Source organism: Danio aesculapii, chromosome 2, assembly GCF_903798145.1.
Source record: "Danio aesculapii chromosome 2, fDanAes4.1, whole genome shotgun sequence".
NCBI lineage: Eukaryota > Metazoa > Chordata > Actinopteri > Cypriniformes > Danionidae > Danio > Danio aesculapii.
Window position 1 is genome coordinate 2,876,482 of NC_079436.1, and position 25,052 is coordinate 2,901,533.

General features: G+C 34.8%; 2 protein-coding genes across 2 annotated transcripts in view; one reads left to right on the top strand and one right to left on the bottom strand.

Annotated features, from left to right (window-relative positions):
* Positions 1-6,055, top strand: part of thoc1 (THO complex 1) — an 18,871-nt gene extending 12,816 nt beyond the window's left edge. The window contains exons 16-21 of the mRNA XM_056470813.1: positions 730-825; positions 990-1,055; positions 1,431-1,514; positions 1,591-1,738; positions 3,486-3,570; positions 5,689-6,055. Of these exons, the coding sequence (XP_056326788.1) occupies positions 730-825; positions 990-1,055; positions 1,431-1,514; positions 1,591-1,738; positions 3,486-3,570; positions 5,689-5,966 (757 nt within the window). The 3' untranslated portion in view covers positions 5,967-6,055. The remainder of the gene's footprint in view (positions 1-729; positions 826-989; positions 1,056-1,430; positions 1,515-1,590; positions 1,739-3,485; positions 3,571-5,688) is intronic.
* Positions 6,056-25,052, bottom strand: usp14 (ubiquitin specific peptidase 14 (tRNA-guanine transglycosylase)). The gene is made up of 16 exons (XM_056470823.1): positions 24,906-25,052; positions 21,849-21,994; positions 21,723-21,755; positions 19,561-19,665; positions 18,184-18,287; positions 18,054-18,112; positions 17,465-17,595; positions 16,636-16,716; positions 16,321-16,403; positions 14,981-15,095; positions 14,828-14,893; positions 13,487-13,579; positions 11,777-11,908; positions 11,638-11,698; positions 9,014-9,121; positions 6,056-6,783 (listed from the first exon to the last, which is right to left on the bottom strand). The coding sequence occupies exons 1-16, from the start codon at positions 24,919-24,921 to the stop codon at positions 6,647-6,649; spliced, it is 1,470 nt and encodes a 489-aa protein (XP_056326798.1). The 5' UTR covers positions 24,922-25,052; the 3' UTR covers positions 6,056-6,646.

A 25,052-nucleotide genomic window follows, 5' to 3' on the forward strand; every position in this document is an offset into this window, starting at 1 on the left:
AATATAAAATAATATAATATAATAATGTAATAATATAATATAATAATGTAATAATATAATATAATATAATAATGTAATAATATAATATAATATAATAATGTAATAAAATAATAATATAATATAAAATAATATAATATAATAATGTAATAATATAATATAATAATGTAATAATATAATATAATATAATAATGTAATAATATAATATAATAATGTAATAAAATTATATAATATAATAATGTAATAAAATAATAATATAATATAATATAAAATAATATAATATAATAATGTAATAATATAATATAATAATGTAATAATATAATATAATATAATAATGTAATAATATAATATAATATAATAATGTAATAATATAATATAATATAATAATGTAATAAAATTATAATATAATATAATATAATATAATAATGTAATAATATATGTAATAAAATAATATAATAATGTAATAAAATAATACAATATAATAATGTAATAAAATATAATATAATAATGTAATGTAATAAAATAATATATAATATAAAATAATATAATAATATAATATAATAAAATAATATAATATAATAATGTAATAAAATAATAATATAATATAATAATGTAATAAAATAATATAATAAAATAATAATATAATATAATAATGTAATAAAATAATATAATAATATAATATAATAAAATAATAATATAATATAATATAATATATACTGTTATTTTTCTCAGACCCGCAGAGACTAAACCCATCCGGCCCAGTAGAAAAAGACAAGCACCAGAAGATTTCTTGGGGAAGGGCCCTGATCGCAAAATCCTGATGGGAAAGTAAGACTTTATTTGACTACTGTGTGTCTTACGGTTCGTTTCCACATTATTAGGGTGACCCGTCCCAAACTGTACTGAACTGTACCTTATTTGGTGTTCGGTTCTTAAGAATTTGATTCAGATCTAATTTTTTATTCAATTCTGCTGTTCTTGACCATCAACAGCGACGAGCTCACGAGGCTCTGGAATCTGAACCCTGACAATATGGAGGCCTGCAAGTCAGAAAACAGGTTTGTGTTGGCTTAACATTTGCTTGGATGTACTTAAAGCAATAGTTCAATCAAAAAGCAAGATTTACTCCTCTTTACTTGTTCTCAAGTGTTTCCAAAACTCTGAGTGTCTGTTGAACACAAAAGAAGATAATTTGAAGAACGCTGAAAACCGGTAAGCAGTGACTTCCATAGCAGGAAAAACAAAGGAAGTCAATGGTTACCGGTTTTCAACATTCTTCAAATTATCTTCTTTTGTGTTCAACAGAAGAAAGAAACTCATTAAGGTTTGGAACCACTTGAGAGAGACTAAATGAAAATGTTTTTGGGTGAACTATCCCTTTATTAAAAATAATAATAATAAAGATTTGGCATTCACGCATGTTTTGTTTAAAGGGAATTCATGCCGTCGCTGGAGGATTTCTTTGAAGAAGCCATCGAACAGGCAGATCCAGCAAATATGGTGGAGGACGAATACAAGTACAGTGACTTTTACTCATTCAGAATCACTAAGAGAGCGAAGAGTTTGAGTAATATTGAGCTTTTCCTCTTTTAGAGTCGTGCGAAACTCAAACTACGGCTGGCGAGCGCTGCGCCTGCTGTCCAGGAGGAGTCCGCACTTCTTCCAGCCCACAAACCAGCAGTTCAAGAGTCTGGCCGACTATCTGGAGAACATGGTCATCAAACTGGCCAAAGAGCTGCCTGTGAGTGGACACACCCTAACCCTAACCCAACAACAGTAACACTTTAATAAGTAGAGTTCACTGAAGACTGAACATTGTCATCATTTACTCTCCAAACTCTTTCTTCTGTTGAACATTAAAGAAGATATTTTGAAGAATGTTGAAAACTGGTAACCATTGACTTCCACAGCAGAAAAAACAAATACTATGGGAGTCTATGGTTACCGGTTTTCAGCTTTCTTCAAAATATCTTCTTTTTCATTATATATATGTATAATGAATATTATTATATTTGTATTATTATATATATTTTTGACTTTGAGTAAAACATTAATATTTGTTTTATTCTTGAAATGTTTGAGAACATTTGAGTTAATCCACCAAATATTGTTTTCTTAAAGGTATACATTATTATTGTGTCATCAAAAAACATGAAAACATGGCAGCTTTGATATTTTTGTGCAACATTTTTATTTGGTATCGAGAACAAATGTCATCTGTAGTTTACTGAGTAATTAAAAAAATACATATATTAGATCAACAGATTAGCTGTTACATTTAATAATAAATGATCAAGAGGTTTTATTAATTAAAAAAAATCCATACCTGTACATTTTAATAAGTTCTGGTCAGAATTAGTATGTGTTTTTTGGGGGTTTTTCACAGAAATATATATATATAGTCAGAATTATTAGCCCCCCTTTGAATTTTTTTTTTTTCATTTTTTAATATTTCCCAAATGATGTTTAACAGAGCAAGGAATTTTTCACAGTATGTCTGATAATATTTTTTTCTTCTGGAGAAAGTCTTATTTGTTTTATTTCGGCTAGAATAAAAGAAGTTTTTAATTTTTTATAAACCATTTTAAGGTCAAAATTATTAGCCCCTTTAAGCTATATATATTTTTCAATAATCTACAGAACAAACCATCATTATACAATGACTTGCCTAATTACCCTAACTTTAACCTAATTAACCGAGTTAAGCCTTTAAATGTCACTTTAAGCTGTATAGAAGTGTCTTGAAGAATATCTAGTCTAATATTATTTACTGTCATCATGACAAAGAGAAAATAAATCAGTTATTAGAGATGAGTTATTAAAACTCTTATGTTTAGAAATATGTTGACAAAATCTCTCCGTTAAACAGAAAATTGGGGGAAAAAATAAACAGGGAGGCTAATAATTCTGACTTCAACTATATATATATCTATATGTATATATACATAAATACACACACACACATGTATGTGTATGTATATATGTATATGTATATATATATATATATATATATATATATATATATATATATATATATATATATATATATAATACACGCACATGCATAAATATTTTAATATTTTTAATTAGTTGTTCATTTTAATCATTATTGACTTGCGTTTAAATATAAATCACATTTGTAAACGTAATGCAGACCCCTAATACTTATGAAAAGCATCAACAACTGTTAGCGTTTAGCTCATTGATATAGGAGTTTTGATATTTAAATTATGATATATATATAATTTTTTACAAATCTAAAAAAAGTCGGCACCAGTGGTGTAGTGGTTAGTGCGTCGACACGTGCGCTCTGGTGCTCACGGCGACCCGAGTTCGATTCCCACCTCGCGGTCCTATGCTGATCCTTCCCCTCTCTCTGCTCCCCATGCTTTCCTGTCAACACTCTCTACTGTCCTATACATTAACGGTGAAAACCCTGAAAAAATTATTGTTAAAAAAAAAATGTGAAAACTTTTTTGTTTTAATAGAAAGACATTCCTTCTGAGGAGATCAAAACCGGAGAGGAGGATGATGATGAGAATGGAGATAACCTGCTGAAGGAGAGCAACGACAGTGAGTTTCTGCTGCTTTTCTTATTAGACACTGAGCATTTTCAGCACGTTTGACTTTCTCTGCTACATTCTGTTCCATTCAAGCAGCAGCAGCTCTATTAACTACACAGAAGGTGGAAAAAATAGATCCTGTTTGCCCTTTATAAAGCATCATCATGGAAATCTGCTGAGTTTTTGTCTTGTTTCTAGTCCAAATATCTACAACAGGGGTGGCCAATCTCGGTCCTGGGGGCCTGGTGTCCTACCAAGCTTAGTTCCAACCCCAATCAGACACACCTGGGCTAGCTAATCAAGCTCTTACTAGGTTTTCTAGAAACATCCGTCCAGGTGTGTTGAGGTAAGTTGGAGCTAAAATCTGCAGGACACCGGACCTCCAGGACTGAGTTTGGACACCCCTGGTCTACAAATTCCTAAATCATGAAGCTTTTTGTAGACCAGGGTTGCCCAAACTCTGTCCGGGAGGTCTGGTGTCCTGCAGATCTTGCCTCAACACACCTTGGATGGATGTTTCTAGAAACCCAAGTAAAGCCACAGTCACTCTGGGCTTTTCCTCCCATAGACTTCCATTCATACGAACATGAATGCGACAGACTGAAAATGCAAGCTCGTGCGACAAGTTTCGCAGTTCAAGCTTGGTGAACTCTGACCTGCGAAATTGCATCACATGATTGCGTGAGACCAATCGAGGATCAAAATATGACCCCTCTGGACAGAAATTTAAAATATGGACCAATCGCTGGCTTTTTAAAATGTTTAATCCCGCCCCTTTTCGCAGTGTTGTACTACAGAATTTCGCACACACACACTCTAGTGTGACCGCAGCATAAGAGTCTGATTAGCTAGCCCAGGTGTGTCTGATTGGGATTGTATCTTAACTTTGCTGGACACTGACCCTTCAGGACCGAGTTTAGGCACCCCTGTTCTAGACAAAACAAAAAATAAGGGAGTTTTCTTTTTAAACCAACTAAATAATCTGCCAGTGCAGTCAGTCCTTTTCAGTTTGATTGATTCTCTCAGAATTCATTTTTCCATTGTTACTCTATGTAAATGTGCTTGATGGATGCGCATGATCATTATGTTCCCGCCTTTTTTTGTTAAGTGTTTCACAACTTTTACATGCAGCGCTGCTAATCAATGTCAGTTCTAAGGCAGTGGACTAATCAGAAGAGCTTGGAGGCAGGGCAAGCTTCGCGAGCTTCTGTTTACAGTAGCAAGTTGGCATGACAGCTTGACATTAAAGTCCCCATGAACCTGAAACTCCTTCATTCATTTTGTTTTCGGTTTAGTCCCTTTATTAATCCGGGGTCGCCACAGCGGAATGAACCGCCAACTTATCCAGCATGGTTTTTTACGCAGCGGATGCCTTTCCAGCCGCAACCCATCTCTGGGAAATATCCACACACACCCGTTCACACTCATACACTACGGACAATTTAGCCTACCCAATTCCCCTATAGCGCATGTCTTTGGACTGTGGAGGAAACCCATGCAAACTCCACACAGAAACGCCAACTCACCCAGCCGAGGCTTGAACCAGCGACCTTCTTGTTGTGAGGGGACAGCACTACCTATTGCGCCACTGCGTCGCCTTGAACCTGAAACTATGACCGTTATTTATTTTGTGTTGTGATGCAGTTCCTAGAGAAACAGAATATTGAGAAACAGTGGGCGTGGCTTGTTTATTCTACTGCGAGCTGATTGGATGTGAAGTAGTTATTTCCTTCAGAAATGTCTGGAAAGGGGTTTGGGGAGAGTTAATGCAACCTAACACACTCCTCCTCCTCAACATTTCTGTTTGGTGACTGACAGCTGGAGGGGCGTGGTTAAGTATGTAAGACACGCCCAGTATCTCAGACAGACCTAATCTGAGAATTAAACTGAAAACAAACAAGAGCATTTTCAAATTTAATTTCAGATTATAAAGTAAAGCTAATTGTTTTGTTCTTAATGACATGCGCAGATGAGTTGTTCACCACAAAAGTAGCAATGTGAGCTAACAAAATCTACATGTATATTAATATTCTGTTTCTCTTGGAACTGCATTACAATAGGGGGGAAAAAATGGTTGTAGCTTCAGGTTGGTGCAGACTTTAAGTGAACGTTTTTTCTTTTTCTCCAGGTCCCAGCATTCAAAGCAAAGCCGTGACCAACAGTCAAATGGACGAAATCGCGGCTAAACTTGGGTCCCAGTGGAAAACGCTGGCGGATCATCTGGAAATGAGCGAGAAGGAGATAAGGGTGATCGAGTCTGACAGCGAAGATGTGGATCTACAGGCCAAAATGCTTCTAGTGGCCTGGCAGGACAGAGAAGGCTCCCAAGCAACGATGGAGAGCCTGGTCTCGGCACTGAACGCAGCCGGTTTCAACAACATCGCAGATAATCTCAGCGAAACATAACGAAAGCGTCTCGTTTTGGTTTTAAACTGTATTTTGTGTGTGCTTATGGAATAAACCTTCATTTGTAATGAATCTATTTGTAAAACAACGTGTGTCAGTGGCTTTATTTGGGTCTCACCGTTTACGAAAAGCGAGCAGTCAATAACTTACAGAACTCTCTCTCGGAGGTTTTCTGATTGTATTGGAGGACAGACGAGTTACATTTTCTGCATGGTAGGCTTGAAGACAGAAGCAGTACGTGAGCTTAAAGACATCCTCGCAAAGTGCTTCCATACGAAATCAACCATCGCTAATTACACTCCAATCTACACACAACACGTCCTCGTGAGCGACAGGTTTCTTTGGATGAGATCCTGCTATCATTCAACCTCCGTTTGATGAACATCTTAATACACAGTCACTAATTCTCCTGGGATACTGTATTGAGAGTGAACACAAGCTTAGAAAATGCATATAGAAAACATTACAAATAAAAAATGAGAAGTCCAGATAAGGATCATCGGGTCCAGCAATCTTTCATCCGTGAAAGGGAGGAAAAACCCCCTCAACCGACATGCTGCTTGTGTTGATGCAGTTTAGAAAATATTAAGGTCATGTTTTTAAAGACACGAGAAATTTATTCTGCACATCTATACAGACAGTGCTCTGAAATGGCATTTAAGGTTTAAGTTTCGTCAGTGTTACTCGAGCATTTCCAGACGTCGAGGGCCGTACAGCAGGACGTATGCTATATGCCAGTCTCCACCTCCGGACAGCTTCAAGATGTCCTCTGGCGTCACCACGCTGACTTTATCATCGTCAAACTTCACCCATTCGTCTGTACGGAGAGAGAGAGAGAAAAGTCAGAATCAGATAGAACTTTCCAATGGAGGAGGAGAGCTGATGTCTAATCTTAATTAATGTATTTAAGCAAGCTTTTTAATGGCTAGAAACGTTCAGGAATAGGGTTGCACCGCAAAAAAATGCTTTTCTTAGATATATTTGTCCTGTTTCTAGTCCAAATATCTCAAATTCGTAACTCAAGAAGTGTTTTCTAGACTAGAAAAAAAAATATTGTTTCGTTTTCAGAAATAATATGGCAAAATGAAGTGAGTTTTTTTTCTAAAAACAAGCAAAAGAATCTTAAAACAAAATGAAAACAAGATTATTTTGCTTGTTTAAAGGGAAAACTCAATTGTGGGACATTACTTTTGAAAACGAGATATTTTTTACTTGTCTTTATAAAGAATATGTTGATATTTGGACTAGAAACAGACCAAAAAAATAATAATAATTTCATATACAGTGTGTGCGTGTGCAGTTTGACAAATATTGCAGCTGGTGGACAGAATAATGTACTATTGAGGCTGTTTTATGGAAGAATATAGTTGTTTAGATTGTAACTAAGCAGTTTATAAGGATAGCAAAGTAGTTCCTCATACAAAAGGGTTTCTGAGACTCTCCGTGTTTGATTTTCTTTATATACACGATTATGCTGTCGAACTGTTGTATAAACGCAATATCACACGTGCAATTTGACTGTATATCGGCACTGGTGGGACACTAAGGCACTCAGCCTGTGGCGTCTTAGCAGCAGTGCTGATATACAGCCATAATCGCACTGCTACGTGTGTGATATTGCAACAGTTCGACAGCATAATCGTGTATATAAAAAAGAAAATCTAACACGGAAAAATCCTTTTGTATGAAGAACTATTTTCTACCGCCGTTCATTCACATCTGCAGCTGATGGTCAGAACAGCAGGAATCGTTGCTAATTTCACAAACATAACTTCACAGCTAGTGTTTGAATGATTCTCTAGCGTAATGTCTAAAGCAGGGGTCACCAATCTCGGTCCTGGAGGGCCGGAGTCCCTGCAGGGTTTAGCTCCAACTTGCCTCAACACACCTGCCTGATTGTTTCAAGAATACCTAGTAAGACCTTGATTAGCTCATTCAGGTGTGTTTGATTAGGGTTGGAGCTAAAATCTGCAGGACAACGGCCCTCCAGGAACAAGTTTGGTGACCCCTGGTCTAAAGTTATGACAAAACAGCTGATTTTGTTCACATTTTATGATTATACGGCTGAACGGCATGAAATGTCATCAGTCTACAGAGATTTCCCAGTGTTTCTCTGTTACAATGAGGAGATCACAATAATTAACCCTGAAAAAGACAAGCAAACACAAGCAGATTACTATGGTATAAATACAACACTACAACATAAAAAAGAGAGAGATTGACTTAGAATGTCACTACCCTGTTTTATAATGATTTGTTCAGCTGTAGTTTGAACGTTACACTGAGTTTTACACCTTTAATGGCTTATGTGGTTTCTGTCGCCATCTTGTGGCAGAACGTCAATCGTCTTTGCTCTGCTCAATGACACGACGAATCTCCGAAATTATAAATATTTAAAATAGGCACTATTCTTATAAATAACATGCATAATTGCAATCTAAACAACTACATTCTCCACAAAAATAGTCTCATAAGTACATTATGTTGTCCAACAGCTGCAATATTTGTCAAACTGTAATGAGTTTATTGACCTGCTGTCACTCTATGTGGGCGGAGTGATGCACAAGGGTGAGGAGGCTGTACAAGTGCTGTTATTGCAGAATATCGCACTGCTATCAGCCAATCAGATTCGAGAACCAGACAGAACTGTATATATATATATGTCTATATATATATATATATATATATATATATATATATATATATATATATATATATATATATATATATATCTCTTTCTCTCTCTCTCTCTCTCTCTCTCTCTCTATATATATATATATATATATGTCTTGTTAATTTTCATGTCATTTTCAATAAAGAACATATATAATTGTATGCAGGATTCTTTATAAATAATGTTTTTGAATTTTTTTCAGTGGATTGAATCATCATTTATTCATCAAAGGTCCATGTGCACATTTCACGCAGAAATTTGTGCATCAGCATTAGTTTTTACAGATCAGACTAACAAGACAAAGGGAAACCTGAAATCCTGACATATTTCTCCCTATAATGAATGAGGTCAATAGACAACGTTGATACTTGACCTTCTTTCCTTTTAACCCAGGCGACATAGTGGCCAGATGAGCTGGATCGGCCCTGATGCGTCAGAACGGCTTGCAGTTCATAGTAGCCACTGTTGTTGGAGCCCAAGTCTACGGAGAGACGTTTATATATTATTATTGTTACTGTCAGGAGTAACATGAAAACACTCTTGTAGCTCTGCTATGACTATGTTTACATGGACATCAGTGATTAAATTATTTGCCTTGATCTGAATAAGACAGTAATATGAATAAGGTGTTTACATGAGTTGAATGTTGCTTTCATGTTTACGTTTTACATGTTATATTAAAAGTGTTTCCCCACACTACAGTACACACTAAACAACAGTACATATTTGGACGTCTCCCTAATCTGACCTATTAACTTCAGGTTTTGGAGTCTCTTCTAATGTCCTGATGAGTTGATTTGGGTGTGTTTGATTAGGGAGAGCTTGAAAATGTGTACTGAAACAGGGTTGGGAAACACTGTTATCGCATATAGTGTAATTAACATCATAACGTCAGCATTCGACGGTAGTATCATCTGGCATTTTACGCAACAACAGTTCATGTTCGTCACGATCACACCATTTGAGATTCCAAGTAAGACATTAATATGATTACGGTGTTTACATGAGTTGAATGTTGCTTTCATGTTCCCATTTTACATGTTATAGCCCAGTGTTTCCCAACACTGTTCCTAGAGGCACACCAATAATAAATATTTTGGATGTCTCCCAAATCTGACCTATTAACTTCAAGTTTTGGAGTCTCTTCTTATGTCCTGATGAGTTGATTTGAGTGTGTTTGATCAGGGAGAGGTTGAAAATGTGTACTGGAACAAAGGAACAGGGTTGGGAAACACTGTTATCGCATATAGTACGATTAAAGTTATTACGTCAGCATTCAACGTTAGTATCATCTGGCGTTTTATGCAACAACAGTTCGTGTTCGTCATGATCACACCATTTGAGATTCCAAGTAAGACATTAATATGATTACGGTGTTTACATGAGTTGAATGTTGCTTTCATGTTCCCATTTTACATGTTCTTGCCCGGTGTTTCCCAACACTGTTCCTGGAGGCACACCAATAACAAATATTTTGGATGTCTCCCTAATCTGACCCATTAACTTTCAGGTTTTGGAGTCTCTTCTTATGTCCTGATGAGTTGATTTGGGTGTGTTTCATTAAGGAGAGCTTGAAAATGTGTACTGTTGGTGTGCCTTTAGGAACAGGGCTGGGAAACACTGTTATAGTATCTAGTTCGATTAACGTCATAACGTCAGCATTCAACACTAGTTTTATTTGGCGTTTTACACAACAACAGTTCGTGTTCGTCACGATCGCACCATTTGAGATTCCAAATAAGACATTAATATGATTACGGTGTTTACATGAGTTGAATGTTGCTTTCATGTTTCCATTTTACATGTTATTGCCCGGTGTTTCCCAAGACTGTTCCTGGAGGCACACCAATAATAAATATTTTGGATGTCTCCCTCATCTGACCCATTAACTTTCAGGTTTTGGAGTCTCTTCTTATGTCCTGATGAGTTGATTTGGGTGTGAATCAATATTATAAGGAGAGGTTGAAAAAAATGTGTACTGTTGGTGTGCCTTTAGGAACACGGTTGGGAAACACTGTTATAGTATCTAATTCGATTAATGTCATAACGTCAGCATTCAACGCTACTTTCATCCAGCGTTTTACACAACAACAGTTCGTGTTCGTCACGATCGCACCATTTGAGATTCCAAATAAAACATTAATATGATTACGGTGTTTACATGTGTTGAATGTTGCTTTCATATTCCCAATTTACATGTTATAGCCCAGTGTTTCCCAACAGTGTTCCTAGAGGCACACCAATAACAAATATTTTGGATGTCTCCCTAATCTGACCCATTAACTTTCAGGTTTTGGAGTCTCTTCTTATGTCCTGATGAGTTGATTTGGGTGTGTTTCATTAAGGAGAGCTTGAAAATGTGTACTGTTGGTGTGCCTTTAGGAACAGGGCTGGGAAACACTGTTATAGTATCTAGTTCGATTAACGTCATAACGTCAGCATTCAACACTAGTTTTATTTGGCGTTTTACGCAACAACAGTTCGTGTTCGTCACGATCGCACCATATGTGATTCCAAATAAAACATTAATATGATTACGGTGTTTACATGTGTTGAATTTTGCTTTCATGTTCCCATTTTACATGTTATAGCCTAGTGTTTCCCAACAGTGTTATTGGAGGCACACCAATAACAAATATTTTGGATGTCTCCCTAATCTGACCTATTAACTTCAGGTTTTGGAGTCTCTTCTTATGTCCTGATGAGTTGATTTGAGTGTGTTTGATTAAGGAGTGCTTGAAAATGTGTACTGTTGGTGTGCCTTTAGGAACAGGGTTGGGAAACTGATATAGTATCTAGTTCGATTAACATCATAACATCAGCATTCAACGCTAGTTTCATCTGGCGTTTTACGCAACAACAGTTCGTGTTCGTCACGATCGCACCATATGTGAATCCAAATAAAACATTGTTGCTTTCATGTTCCCATTTTACGTTATAGCCCAGTGTAAAATCGGGGTATTGGTGTCCATGTAAACGTACTGACCAAGTACTTACCATCTGGAAAACAGAAAGGTTCATATTTAGTCTCCTTTGGAGCCCCGGGCTTCTTATTCGGCTGTTGAAGACGAAGAAAATGTTACTTATTTTACAGACGGCTTTTAAAACAATGCTTGAATTGATGGGGTTGTCTTACTTCAGACTGTTGCTGCTTCTCCAGTTTCTTATCCTCCATCTCCTTAAACCTGGACCTCAGAGAAACCATCTTCTCCTGCAGTTCAGATGTGCACAGCTCGTACACGTCCAGCATAAGAGGAAACTTGACATCCTGATACGGATATGCAAATGTGCAGAAAAGAAAAGAGATAATTAAAATCGATAGCCGTGTTTCTATCCAATGACGCCAATTTCATTGCAATTCATGCACTAAACTGGAATATCGCACAAAACATTTGCCAATAAAGCACCGTTTCCATCCAATAAGTCAAAGAGAACAAAATGGTCACTCCCTGATGAACTGGAGCCAAATTTCAACCTGAAAAATGGAGTTTTGTGAGGTAGGAGAAGCCACCTCTGTATTTTTTCTTCTCTAATATATGATGTGCGCCTCAGAAGCCGAAATACAATGAACGCAATGCGGTGGCTTTTGGAGGCATGAGGCACTCAAGACAGTTCTGGAGGTAATAATAATGATAATACTGGACCACTGTGATGACAGACTTTAGCTGAGCAAAACAACATTTCAGATGTTTTACAATGTGCAGGAAACGCTGCTTTGCTCATTAATGCATCCCATCATGCATTTTTATCATCACATGATCTGTTAAAACAAAATCACACGCTGGAATGTATTCAGTAAATGTGTTTGGATCATAGTTTATGCTCATTTTTGGCTTATCAGATATAATACAACTCAATTTATCCTGCTCAGTTGTGCGCATTTCAAAGTTTATGCACATCTTTCTATTTGCATTAAGAATTTTTTTATGCAATACTCCAAAATGCTAATAAGAAAAGTTGGATGAATAGCTAAAAAGTTGAATGGATAGTTAAATGTACAGACATTTTGGTCAGAACACTATATATGCCAACTTAGGGCTTGGCGAATAATTAAAAAGTAATCCAAATCGACATTCTGAGTCTGTAATCAATCTAATTTTTGCAGGTCAATGTTTTTAATTATATTCCGTACCGCATGTGGAGTCATGCGAGCCCGTTCTGTTAAGCCTGATTTATACTTCTGCGTTGATGCATGAGTATGGTCCGACGTAGCCTTCATGCGGTCGCATATTCGTGCAGCTCTCAAAAAAATGTAACTACACGTCACATGTTTGCACTACATTGACGATGATTGGAAACTGCACCAGAGATGCCTCCAGACAGCATATTTCTATTACAATAAAATGATTATTTAACTTAAAATATTTGTTTACAGAAGATAAAAGAAATGCAGTGTTTGAAATATTATTTACAGCATATAAAAGTTATTTTATTCAGGAGATATACTGCTTATTTTCTCATTTTAATATGAAAAACTTTGAAAAGAATTTATGTTTGCAAAAGTGCACTTTCCAAGAAAAAAAAAAGTTTTGGTTTTAGGCAATGTGTGTTTTAATTTCAGTTGTTCAACGTTGATGTTCAATGAATAATCATGGATCGTACATAGCTAGTGTTTCCTTCAATTATTTTAAAGTCAAGTAATGCATCCTTTATTTCAAAATCTCTCACTTGTAATATGTGAGCATATTTACTTTTCAAATCTTCTCAGTGAACTATGAGAGCAAAAAAATTAAATAGATAAATTAAATAATTGTTCATCAATCGTAATCGAGGTAAAATGTTCAATGAATCGAGATTTTAATTTTAGGCCAAACCGCCAGCCCTCACTCTAGAGTAATTGACCTACCTTTAGGACTTTGGCATTCACAGACTCTTTTTCCTTATAAAAGAACCGGACCATCTGAACTGTGAGGTACGCCGGGAGACGGCTGATTTTGGACTGAAAAACAGAAGCATGACTTCATTTCAGTGTCACACAACAAAATAAAAATCTCAGAAAGCACTTTCGGTGCCACTTTGTATTAGGTGGCCTTAATTATACTAGATTAGATTAGATTCAACTTTATTGTCATTACACATGTACAAGTACAAGGCAACGAAATGCAGTTTGGGTCTAACCAGCAGTGCAATAGCAGCAAGTGCAGGATACAGGTATAAGTTATAAAGTGCAGTTATAGAACAATTATGGTGATATTTACAGATGGATGTACTATCAACATTATATACAGGTTGTATTAGCTATGAACAGATTTACAATAAATGAATATATGTACAGGATGCTATTAATAATCAGGAGTGGCAGATAGATAAACATAATTACAAATGTCCATGTGCTGTGGGTATGTCCAGTTCAAATAAATGAATCAGTGCAATGAATATGTGCAAACTTTAAATGTGCAAATGTTAAATAGTGAATCAGTGATTGTGAGGAGTATAAGTTAGAGGAGTGTGGGGGGTGTATTGGGGGGGCAAAAGAGTCAGTGAGGGGCAGAGTTCAAAGGGGAGACAGCTCTGGGGAAAAAGCTGTTCCTCAGTCTGCTGGTTTTTGTCCGGGGAAGCCTGAAGCGCCTGCCGGAAGGCAGGAGAGAAAACAGTCTGTGAGCAGGGTGAGAGGAGTCCTTAAGTGTCCAATTACTATGTACTTGCATCAAAAAATAAGTAAAATGTCTTAATAATGTATTGCAGAACACTTGAGGTGCTTTTGACATGGGGTAGAGGTAGGGTTAAGGACAGGTTTGATGGTATGGGTAGGTTTAAGGGTTGGTTAAGGTGTAATGGATGCTCAACAGTGTAATTACAGAAATTGATTACAGATGTAATTACATGCAGGTATTTAATCATAAGTCGAATGTAAAAACACCTATTTGCACATTAAGTACATGGTAATAAATGATTCATTTCAGTGTAAGTGCATATTAGTTAAGACCCCAATATAAGTGGGACCGCATTTTCTACTGACGCCACAAATGTGGTGCTCACTGCAGAGCCACTTGGGCAGAGCTGAGCTCCAGCAAGGGGGAGCTTGAGCTCCAGCTCCTCCTTCCTTGCACTTCTTCTACGAGTGATATCACTGGGGGTTGGGTGTACGCATTAAAACAGCTTACAGGAGAAGGAGCGAGAGCTCAAGCTCCCCCTCGCTGGAGCTCAAATGGCTCTGCAGCGAGCAGTGTCTCCAAAAATGACTCACCGATTTGATGTAGAGGGCATTTCTCTGTAAGGATGGGGAGAACTTTGTGATGTCCTCCTGTAGTCTCTAGATACGAAGAGTGAGAGGTAAAGATTAACAGTGGACATGTGAACAATAGTGGGATTTCCCACAATTAACAGAACATTGACTCACCAATCGTAGTCCAGTGGCGAGATATTTGACTTCCTGGTTGATGAAGCAGCTGAGCTGAAGCTGGCTCTCTGTGCCTTTAGTCGGTTCCTCGTCCTCTGCCTCGGTACATTTCATACTGAACACATAGCGGTTAAGGAGATTAAAATGGCAACGATGTACAAGATCTATGGGACTGGAGAAAAGTTCAAGTATACAAAGCACATAATGGTCATTTCAGTGCATTAGATGAGGGCGGCCATGCTTTTGATATATACCGTTGAAGTCAGAATTATTAGCCCCACTGTATATTTTTCCCCAATTTCTGTTTAACGGAAATATTTTTGCAACACATTTCTAAACATAATAGTTTTGATGACTCATTTCTAATAACTCTTATCTTTGCCATGATGACAGTACATAATCTTTTACTAGATATACTAGTATTCAGCTTAAAGTGATATTTAAAGGCTTAACAAGGTTAATTAGGGTAAAGTTAGGGTAATTAGGCAAGTCATTGTATAACAGTGGTTTGTTCTGGAGACAATCCAAAACAAATATTGCTTAAATGGGCTAATAATATTGACCTTAACATGGTTTTTTTTTTAAATTAAAACTGCTTTTATTCTAGCCTAAATAAAACAAATACTTTCTCCAGAAGAAACAATATTATCAGACATACTGTGAAAATTTCCTTACTCTGGGAAATATAAAAAAAAAAAAAAAAAAAGAAAAAAAAAAAAAAAAAAAGAAAATTCACAGGAGGGTGAATAATTTTGACTTCAACTGTACATTTCTGTATAGTTTCTAGTCATATATATATATATATATATATATATATATATATATATATATACTAAAATCAAGAAGCATTTTCTAGACACTTAGAAATTATTGTCTTGTTTTAAGCCAAAAAAAAAATCTAAATTAAGTCTGTTTTTAATTGAAACAAGCTAAATAATCTGCCAATGGAGTAGGCAAAATTATTTTAGTTCGATCTGAGAACAAGATTATTTTGCTTAACCAATTGGCAGATTATTTTGCTTGTTTAAAGGAAAATCTCACCTAATTTCGACCCTTTTTTGTCTGAAAACGAGATAATTTCTACTGGTCTAGAAAATACTTCTTGATTTATTAATTTTTAGATGTTTGAACCAAAAACAAGACAAAATTCTTAAGCATACACTCTACATGTAGCCAACAATACAGTGACAATAAAGGAGAAAATAAAGAACTAAAATTAAAAATAACCAGTTGCACTTCCGGGATAATTCCCCAAAATACAAAACCAAACAAAAAATCTGTAACCTTCATATCAGAATTTCCAGGCAACAATTTTCCAGCGCGCTCTTTTAAAAGGATACGAAGTTTCAAATTCAACACCGAAATACTGATCGATGAAATTCTTCTTTTTTGTGGAGGCAGCCGCTTCACTATCGCCATCAGTCTGTTATTAGATCAAAACATCACACACACACAAAAGTATTAATATATCTTTTCTTGTTTCCAAAAATATATACAAAATGTGTACGTTAAAGGGATAGTACGGCCAAAAATCATCATCACATGCAAAGTAATGATTAGGTCATTTTTATTTCTTGGTGAACTATCCCTTTAGGGGTCTCTTATTTGCTATCTCTATAATGAAATAGTTTGAATATGCAATACAGTGGTCTTGCCTCCATTGGGGTTTCTGGTTCCTGAGGTTCTAATTTCTGCTGAAGGACCCGCATAACCTGGACCCAGCACTCGTTGGCATCCTGGGAAAAGAAGGAGAGGGGTTTAAATAAATCAAGATAAGGTGCAGGATAAATGTATATAAAAATACATTGGTTTTTTTCTTCTTCAACTACATTAAAAAGTAATACAAACACATATTATAGGTTAATAATAACTTAAAAAATGTAATAGCTTTAATAACTCATTTCTAATCACTAATTTATTTTGTCTTTGCCATGATGATGATGACAGTACATAATATTTTACTAGATATTTTTCAAAATATTAAGATTTAGCTTAAAGTGAGATATATATATATATATACACACACACACACATATATACATTATATATATACACATATATACATACATATATACATATACACATATATATATATACATACATATATACATATACACATATATACACACACACATACATACATACATACATATATATATATATATATATATATATATACACATATATATATATATACACACACATGTATATATATACATATATACATATACACACATGCACTCTTAAAGGAAGCTAATAATATTGAGCTTAATAACTATTGTAAAACATTTAAAACTGCTTGTTTTCCAGACAAATTAAAAGAAATAAGATTAAAAAAATTATTAAAGTGTAAACTGTGAAAAAATTCCCTTGCTCTGTTAAACAGCACTTGGAAAATATTTGAAAAATACGTTAAAATTATGTTTTAATGAATATTGAATGTATTCAACTAAAAACATATGAGCTAAAACGTCATCATCTGACCTGTTGGAGGTACTGGCCCTGGTCTCCTTTCTCTGCAAACTGTGGGAAGGCCATGTGCAGGAACTGCAGGAGAATGATGGGTGGAATGCTTGAAGAGGTCTTGTCCATGGACTCGTACAAATCACGCAGAGCTGAGAACACAAGCACAGAACAGCTAACCAGTGTAGGTTCTTGTTGTATTTCATAGTATGTTTCCCCTACTATGGAGGTCAATAGTCCTGCTGCTTACTATCATGAATCTAAATATTTGCCAACATATACTAAAACCTAGAAGTATATACTATTTGGTGAATAAAAATGTGAAATTAAAATATATTCCAGAAGTTTATCATTCAAATATCTTTCCCAAAGCCTTTTCCAATTAACCAATTATGGTTTTCCAATTATATGTTAACGGATGAAGATAGTGAAGGCTTCATCTGATTGGTCAGATCTGGATTAACATTATCTGTGACATGCATATTGTGTCTAGTCATTATGCATATACTATTATCACGATAATGATAATTCTTTTCCAATACATTGTGCAGCCCTACTGGAAATATTGAAGTTGATTTTGTAAAACCACAACACATTGAGAGTTTACTACCTGCTGTGATGTACTGGGAAGGTGCGTTAGCTCCGGAAGACCGCAAGGCACCGGAGTACCTACAAATAGAAACAAATTAATAACACAAACGCCTTACAAGTAATTAAGTCTTTGTAGTGTGAGACTGTACCTCCTGAGAGCGCCTTTGAGCTCCGGGACAGAGCGTAAACACTGCACGGTTGCGTTCATGTAGCACGTGTTGCCCAGATTTGTCAATCCACAAGGCAACTCCATCTGAACATGACAAAAGGTTTCAGAAATGATTTCTCATCTGTGATTCTTGCTAGATATTTTAACAACACCATTAGAGCTGGGGAATATAACGAAAATCTCATATCCTGATATAAGTAACTTCATATCCTGATAACAATATACAGATGTTGGTACCCTAAAAAAATGACTAAAAATAATGAAAATAGGGTATTGCTTTAGAATTGTGGTTCAACAGAAGCATTCAAAAGGGAAAACTAATAAAACTGACCTGGAAATCACAATCTAGTACCATTTCTGCAAATAAATTCAATTAATAATAATTATATTTATATCAGGGCTGCATGATTTTGGAAAAATCTGACATTGTGACGTATTCATATCGCAATATAAATAATATATTTTCACCAGACGACTTCAATAGCTCGATTTGAGGTAAAATAATTAACTTTAATTGGAATAATCTTGTAGAGGAGTGCATCAAAGAAACTGCAAGAATAAATAAATAAGATATAGCAAAGATAAAAGGGAAATAAGTAGTCAGATATTTAGGTACAGTAATACAATATTATCATGATATTTTGACCCTGATAATGATAATCACGATATAAGCGATAAATCACAAGAAAACCATCCACAATATATCGTGATTTTGTAAATGAAGAGGGAAAATGCATCAAAAACTAACAAGATGTATTTGCTTCATTAATAGCGCACATATTTCTTAGAATTGCAACACTGATATATGTTCGATCCGTTGAATCAGAATTATTTGCCCTCCAGTGATTTTTTTCTTTTCCAAAGATTTCCCAAATGATGTTTGAATTTTTCACAGTATTTCCTACAATATTTTTTCTTCTGGAGAAAGTCTTATTTGTTTTATTTCTGCTAGAATAAAAGCAGTTTTACATTTTTTAAAGCCATTTTAAGGTCAATATTATTAGCCCCTTTAAGCTATATTTGTTTTGGATTGTCTCCAGAACAAACCACTGTTATACAATGTCTTGCCTAATTACCATAACTTTACCCTAATTAACCTAGTTAAGCCTTTAAATGTCACTTTAGGCTGAATACTAGTGTCCTGAAAAATATCTAGTCAAATATTATGTATTGTCATGAAGACAAAAGATAAAGATATAAGACAAAAATAAAAGTATCATGTCAAGAAATGTATTTAAAAAAATCTGCTCTCTGTTAAACAAAAATTGGGGCAAACAATATACAGGGGGGGCTAATAATTCTGACTTCAACTTTATATCTTGTCATGTTGCACAAAATCTGCTGGCCGATAACGTACTGCAGATGCGAGCTGCTCCTCCGTCATGTCCTCTACAAACATGGGTCGAACGACAGGTTCCTCAGGGAGAGCATCAGCAGAGCCCATCATCAGAAGAGTCATGCCCTGCGTGCACCAAAACATCCATTCAGCTGATCAAAACACACATTTCAAGTCTACACCAAACAGTATTTGCACTCCACCATACTTAGGTAGAGTTATGCATTATTCAGCAAAATAAAGGAAGTTAAATGACATAAAAGGTGAAAAGGAACTTTGTAGAGTGAAGAGGATGAAACATGAGAAAATTCTCTAAAAACCGGTAACCATTGACTTCTATAGTAGAAAAAAGAAATACTATGGAAGTCTATGGTTACAGGTTTTCAGCTTTCTTCAAAATATCTTCTTTTGTGTTCAACATAAAGGTTTGCAACCACTTGAGTGAGAGTAAACAGTGAGTGAATCATCCTTTTTGGGTAAACTATCCCTTTAATGAAACAAAAACATTAGCATGATCGGTTAATTTTACCTAATAGAAAAATGGTTTATTCCGCACACAGTTTTAATTTACTAGATTATCTTTTTTCAAATTTGAATTTACATTCAAATGTATATGTATATGTATATGTATATGTATATATATATATATATATATATATATATATATATATATATATATATATATATATATATATATATATATGTATATGTATATGTATATATATATATATATGTATATATATATATATATATATATATATATATATATATATATATATATATATATATATATATATATATATGTATGTATGTTTGTATGTATGTATGTATGTATATATATATATATATATTTTTTTTTTTAATATATATATATATATAAAATGTATGTGTGTGTGTGTGTGTGTGTGTGTGTGTGTGTGTGTGTGTGTGTGTGTGTGTGTGTGTGTGTGTGTGTATATATATATATATATATATATATATATATATATATATATATAGGTAAATTTCGCAAAAAAATCTAAAGTGAACTCATTGAAATAATGACAGCTTCATTCATAGTTATGAGAGCGCTTTTTGCTTTACAATATTAATACGTTTGTTTTTCATGCTGCTAAGAGTACTATCTGTCATTTACAAAAGGCAAAGAGTTGGGAGTATCCAAAGCTTTTAAATGATGCAAAGATAAAGCCGAATAGTTGCGCTTCCTTAAAGTGTATATTTTAATTATAAAATACTCTTATTTACTCTTACTGAAATTACTCTTCAGCATGGCAAAATTATGAAAGGCAGGTCTCGCTGAGTACTGCTGGTTTACACCAGACATTCATAACAACAAGCTGAAACTAACACGGCATGAATAATAATACAGTAACAGCATATCTACAGCACACGCATCCACAGACGCGTGCAGTACTTCAGAAACAGAAAGAGGTATCCGTTTACTGTCAGCGACTCAGTATCACTGTTTACATTCGATGCGCTGCATTGCGTCTCATCTGCTATTTTTCATAGAAATCTGCTAGTTTTTTTTTTTAATGCAGGCCCTTTGAGACTGGGTATCGTTTTCATATGCATAAACGTTGACTTCAGTGGTTGTCAGATTTATATAGTGCGTTTTCTGTGAATAATTGATCAAAATTGAATACGGCTAATCAAAGCAGATGGTAAATATTAATCTTTTTTGGCTTTCAATTCAAGTAGCCAATAAGAAAGCTTTAGCTGCTTTTTATTAGTTTCAGCACCAATTTTGGTTTTTATATAAACACTTTTCACATTTCCAGTTATATGTGTGACGTAAACAACTGGACCAAACATTGTGATAATAACATAATTGACTGTTAAAATTTGTATTTTGGACCAAATGCTTCTGTATTTAAAGGGACGGTTCACTTACAATGGCAATTCTGTCATTATTTACTCACCTTTCACTTGTTTCTTTCATCTGTTAAACATGAAGAAAGCTGAAAAAAAGCAACCATTGACTTCTACTTGTTATTCCTACTATGGAAGTAAATGGTTACCGTTTTTCAGCTTTCTTCAAAATATCTTCTTTTGTGTTCAACAGAAGAAAGAAACTCATAAAGGTTTGGAGTAAATTTTCATTTTTGGCTCCCTTTAACTATTAATATTGGAAATCTGAGCTCTTGAACTTGAATAGAAAGTATTTATAGCAACATACTCACATTTTTCAACTTGATATTGCCCCACTCATCATCCTGGAGAACAAAAGAAAATTAAGTCACACACCCGCAATAACAGAGGAAGCCAAATAACAGTAATGCTCTCAGTCAGAGGTCACGGCTCTATACCTTCAGCGTCCCGCCTTTCACCATGACTTTCTGTCTCTCTGGCTGAACTCCTGTTAGAGCGAACAGCTGGGCTTTGAACACCATGGGCGGCTCCTCCGTGTTCAGCTCCACCGCATCAAACTTCTCCTTTCCCCATTTCACATTCACTGTGATATTACAGAAACAAATGAACAATAGACATGCATCAGTGACGCAGTAAAGTTTAATCAGTACCAGTCCACATACTTGCAACTTGCCTATGCGCAAGGCAAAACAGAATCTGCAGACATTATTTGCTATTTCTTCTGAGAGTTTTGTTAAAAATCTGCAGATTTATGTGGAATGATTTAATAAATGAAATAAACTTAATACTAGAAACTTAATAAATGAAATAAAAAAAGAATACATTTTTTACTTTTATTTAATGTTTACAATGCAAATACAATAAGATCCACCTATTTGGTAAACAAAGCAGATCTCTCATATAATATACAGTTGCAATCAGAATTATTAAACCCCCTGAATTATCAGCCCCCTGTTTATGTTTATTTTTTATTTAATTTCTGTTTAACGGAGAAAAGATTCTCTCAACACATTTCTAAACACAACAGTATTAATAACTCATTTCTAATAACTGATTTATTTTATCTTTGTCATGATGACAGTAAACAATATTTGACCAGATATTTTAAGACACTTCTACAAGTTATTTATTTATTTATTACAAGTTACAGATATTTTAAGACACTTCGACACTTCTACACTTGTACAATGTCGCTTGCGTGTCTGTCCTTGAGCGCAGGAGAAGCATCGATGGAGGCGCTGGAGCTGGAAGCAGTGGAGTCCCAGATTCGCTCGCTGGAGATGAAGCGAGAGGGGCTCAAGGCTATGCTCTTAACCCCTACTCGCTCGTCTGAGGTAAGTGTTCGATACAACGACAATTCTCCTGCTTCATCAACCCCGCGTGCTTCTCTGTCCAGGCCCAGCGCACCGAGGACGTGGTTCACACACAAAATGAAATACACACTGAACTATTTAAGTAATGTGCACACATTTTCCTGATTTCTAGAGTTTGAAAGTAACTGGATTTAACATTATGTAGACATTTAACTTGCTATATTGATGAAATTAACTTGCCTAATAAATTACAGTTGAGTAAATAGCAATTTAACTGTAATTTAATCGACTCTATTGAAGAAACGAACATGCCTAATAAAAGAAAGTCAAGTAAATGGCAATTTAATCGTCAATTACTCAACTTTATTTCATTCAGCAAGTTCATTTCTTGAACTAGCACTAACGTAAATTACCCATGAAACTAAAACACAAACTAACCACATTAAAGACAGTATCTCTACAAAAAAACAACAACACACACACATGAAGGTTGTTAATACAGTATAAGACTAATATATATAGCTTTAATAGAGCTATCTTTGATTATATAGTAAACAAGTAATGTTAAATCTACCACTCACCTGATAAACACAACTAAAAAAAAAAGTCATGAAACATCATGTCTCGGTAACCAGATTTATTATCCTGTCGACATTTTGCATATATTGAATAATGAACTTGTTTAATGAAATAAAGTCGAGTAAATGGCAATTTAATCGTCAATTACTCAACTTTATTTCATTTGGCAAGCTCATTTCTTGTACTAGCACTAACATAACTGACCTGTGAAACTGAAACAAGACAAACTAACCACATTTAAGACACTATTCTCTTCAAAAAAGTCATACAAATGCTATTTTTACAGTAAGAGTATTAGCTTTCATAGACCCAAGTTATAAAATTGAGGTATCCTTAATATTATAATTTCAGAAAAGTATTATTTGCCAATTACAAACAGGGAAATCATGTTAGTTCAACGGTCTGTTACAATAATCAATATATGGACTTATCGCACAACACATGGACATGACCTCAATCATTTTTACTGATGCAATATATATATATATATATATATATATAGCCCAAACATAATCATATGACTGTGCAACATCTATATCTCCATTGGTGGTGTCAGTATGGTTAAAAAAACACTATAGTATTTACTGTAAATCACTATAGTATACTTTCATTTTAATGTCTGACGGCTGACAATAGATCTGGTAGCAGATATCTCAGCCTCTGTTATGTTTTACCTTTGTTAACATTTATTATTATTTGTTTATGATATGCGTTTTCACATTTTGATTCCAATGCCGGATTATTAAATTGTTAAAATGACTATAAATCAATGAAATATTCTTAAAAATAAAATTTGATGTGTTCTTTGGAAAAGCGTACTTGCATTGTGATGATATTATAGTAGATGGTATAGTAATGAGTGGCATAAAATGGTCTTAAAATGACAATAATATCGTTTATCGCGATATATTTTGCTACGATATATCGTACAACAAAAACGTGACATCTTGATAACTAGTAACATTGTTCAGTCAATAAATAGTGGTAATAATGTTTGTAAGTCATACCTAAATGCGATTATTCAAATAAGCGTGGTTAACAATATAGGGCCTGTTAAATTGAACGAATGTGCGAATATTAAAGCAACTTTACCTCAATAGTTATCACCGGTAATGTAGTAAACAAGTAAATCTACCACTCACCTGTTAAGTGGCACACTAGTTACAACTAAAAGGCATTAAGCATCCAATTTAAAATCTACATGTTGTTCTGTTTTAATATTACATTTGGAAAAGTAAAACATGTAAAGTATGTTGATTTATAGATTTTAACCATATTTTAAACCACGTTATTTGAGAGCAAACTAGCCGGCGAGATGACATGCTGTATCACTAACGTTACTCCTCCAATCAGCTCATTTACAAATCACAGCATGAACATTGTATTAAATAAACATTATATTAAATCTCCTACATAAACGTCACCCCATGACGATTCCCAAAGCATTCCCACTTCTTGTTTAGCTTCCAACGTGTTTTTACAACAGCCACTATAAACTGAGGCCTGAAGCTAATGTTTCATGCTAACGGCGCTCACTCTTCTCAAGCATCTCTTATCGTTTATAGGCCAACTATGACTTGTTAAATCGTAACGTGGACGTACCTGTAAATACGGGCATCTTTCTGTCTGCTTGTCCTTAAACACAGCACAAATCCAAAGGGTTTATGTTGGGATGCGGAAGATTTGTGTGTCTACTAACTTCATTCAAACGGCAGCCCACAATGACGCTGCAACTGCATGATGACTAGA